We start from the raw sequence: 2,827 nt of genomic DNA, 5'->3' as shown, positions 1-2,827 counted from the left end.
GTTTTAAAGTCATGTGATGTGTTGAAATAAAAAAAACATGTCAGATAAATGAGACATGAGTTTAATAAAGTTGTAGTTTTACATGAGAAATCAGATGAATGTTTCATGAGTCGTGTCTGTGTCAGGATCTGATCAGTTTTTATAAAATCCACAGCTCAAATGCTGGAGTCTACAAAAGTTTGTCTGTGTGCTCTGATGTGGAAACTAAAGAAATATAACATTTCAGAAAAGTTTGTTAGAATTTTTTTAACAGCTCAAAGTTTAGTGTGTGTAATATCATCATACTAAGTTAAATATTGTTAAAAAAAATCATGTAACTTTTTTCTACAAATACAAATTTTGTATCAAAATGCCAATTCAGATCAAATCAGAGTTCTCATGTTTGAGTGTTCAGCTCTGAGCAGAAGTTTGTTTCTAAAGCTGAGTGTTGAAGCAGTGACAGAGAAATATGAAGAAACAGAATAATATGAAGAAGAAACTGCAGAAAAGTATTAATGATGCTTTAATGTTCACAAATTGGCACTTTAATACATAAAATACTGTTTTAGTTGTATACACTTTATGCTTATTTTTTTAAACTTCCAAAATGTKACAACTTAGCGTTAAACTGTGAGCCCAGTACTTACAGAGTGTGTAGCTGGGACCTACAGGGTACTTGGAGTAAGAACCAGGCTGTTATGAAGTAACTTTTTACCCTGTACTTAGAAGTACATACCAGGTTTTTATCCTGTACTTGCAGGTACCTGATACTTAACAGATGTCTAGCATTTTGTGTGTACTTACATGTACATACAAAATACTTAACTAATTACATGGTACATACCAGGTAAGAATGGGGTATGCACATAAAATGTACCTTACTGAGTATGTCCCAAGTACATACAAGGTACAGGGTACTTAAATAAATACTAGTTACTCAAAAATTACATACCTAGTAAGTACATGGTGTGTACCTCATACACACATGGTACATACCAGGCTACTTATAAGGTACCTATCATGTTATTACAGGATTTTTACCTGGGACATGGTACTTAGTACTTTGCTGTATTTCCAGATGAGTTTTTGAACTAAAGTGACATTTTTAAAAACATTTTGAACTATTTGTGAAAAAAACAAACAAAGCTGTGATTCAGAAAAAACACTTCAAATGAAGTAGTTAGAGCAGTACACAGGAAGTTTAAACACAAACACTTTACTTTGTTTTTATCAGAGTTGGACATACATCAACAAATGCAGGTGAAAAAGTATTTAAATTTCACAGTGTTAMTTATTAGCTTCCACCAACCATCATCAGCCTTGGAGAAGTCCCCACAGAAAGAAAGTTTCTTTCACATATTGCTTCATGCATCTTTAAAAGCAAAGAACTTTATAAGTTTGGCACCTTTCAAATATACATATAGACATAAGAGTAATATTAATAAAACAAGCAGAGCAGGACGGGCCTTTACTAGATTATTATTTCCTACTTAAGAAGCAACAATGGATTTTTATCAGTGTTAACATATTTTTATATATATTATTTATGCAAATGACACACACTCACACACACACTCACGCATATCCTCATGCACACACACAGGCAAACAGATGTTAGCAAGAAACATCGGTTACTCAGAAGAAAAGTGTTTTTTATTTATCTTGGCACTACTTCAGTGTAATAAGGAAGCACTTGAATCTAGAGGTTGTTATAAATGTCCAAAATGAGGCGCAGTTCTGTTCACTGAAGCTAAATGAAGGCCTTCTGTTGCTGAGCTTTGGGCTTGGATGGGCTGGTTGGTTAGTTTTGTTTCTTATTCTGCTGCGTGTTGGATAAACCATGTCAGAACCTTCCAGCAACTAGAACTGAGACGTTTCTGTGAAAGAAATGGCGTCTGTCTTATCCACGGTGAAGCCGCCGTTGACGTAAGATTTTTTCTCGCACTCCTCGTCGTCCAGCGTTGTTTCCAAAGCAAAAGGGTTGGCCACGTCCACGTCCGATATCAGGTCCATCCTCTCGAGTTCCCTTTTGGACAGTTTCTGAACAATCCCGGCTCCGTAAGCATCGCCCAGAACGTTGATCATCGTACGGAACCGGTCCCTGGAACACGGAGACCAGTTCATCTGCAGCTCAACAGGGAACTAACTTCATTAAATTTAAAATATWTTAAAACTTACAGCAGCCAATCCACAGCAACGATCAGAGTCACGTCACTCGCAGGTAAACCAACAGCTGTCAAGACTATCACCATGGTAACGAGGCCGGCGTTAGGGACTCCTGCTGCTCCAATACTGGCAACTGTTGCTGTTATACTGAAGAAAGAGATTAAAAAAAAATCTAATTTATCATATTTTTCAGGAGAATAAAACCCTGAAAGTTCAGTTTGAGGCGCAGAAGAAGATTTCTCTGGTTCAAGTAGAAAAACAACTCAGCATGAAGACATTCTGCTCACAACCAAAKCAAGTTCATTAATCAGTAAATAACCTGTAAATTAACTGAAGTGCGACGTAGAGTTTAACTGAAATACAGAAGCTGTCTGACCTGTGATTCCTGCAGGCATGCTGAWAAATTCTGCTTTATTTCAAAGTGTAAAATCTACTCAGTGCACATTGGGCCTCATGCAAGAACCGTTCGTATGCACAGATTTGTTCTTAAATTGCACGTACGAGTGATTTAGGAGAATTTGTGGCATTCACCAATGTTTTCATATTCTAAGATTTTTTTCAGATACGAACAAAATTTACGAGTGGTCCAGACCTGTCGTATATTTTACGAGCAGTCAGTCTGCTGTTATCCAGACGGATTTTCTTCACTAATAACTTTAGTTTACGGTGCGCAGCGCTGCGC

The 2,827-nt window shown here is 36.8% G+C and overlaps 1 protein-coding gene across 1 annotated transcript; it reads right to left on the bottom strand.

Annotated features, from left to right (window-relative positions):
* Window positions 1-484: 484 nt before the first annotated feature.
* On the bottom strand, window positions 485-2,292 carry LOC106536110 (excitatory amino acid transporter 3; the record flags this gene model as incomplete). Its single annotated transcript, XM_014033298.1, is given in 2 exon segments — window positions 485-2,080; window positions 2,158-2,292. Coding segments are annotated over 2 exon segments (376 nt in total), but the record flags the coding sequence as incomplete, so codon positions are not given.
* Window positions 2,293-2,827: the final 535 nt, after the last annotated feature.

Source organism: Austrofundulus limnaeus, unplaced genomic scaffold (assembly GCF_001266775.1).
Source record: "Austrofundulus limnaeus strain Quisiro unplaced genomic scaffold, Austrofundulus_limnaeus-1.0 Scaffold1690, whole genome shotgun sequence".
In the NCBI taxonomy this organism is placed as follows: domain Eukaryota; kingdom Metazoa; phylum Chordata; class Actinopteri; order Cyprinodontiformes; family Rivulidae; genus Austrofundulus; species Austrofundulus limnaeus.
This window is presented reverse-complemented; position numbering and strand designations above follow the sequence as displayed.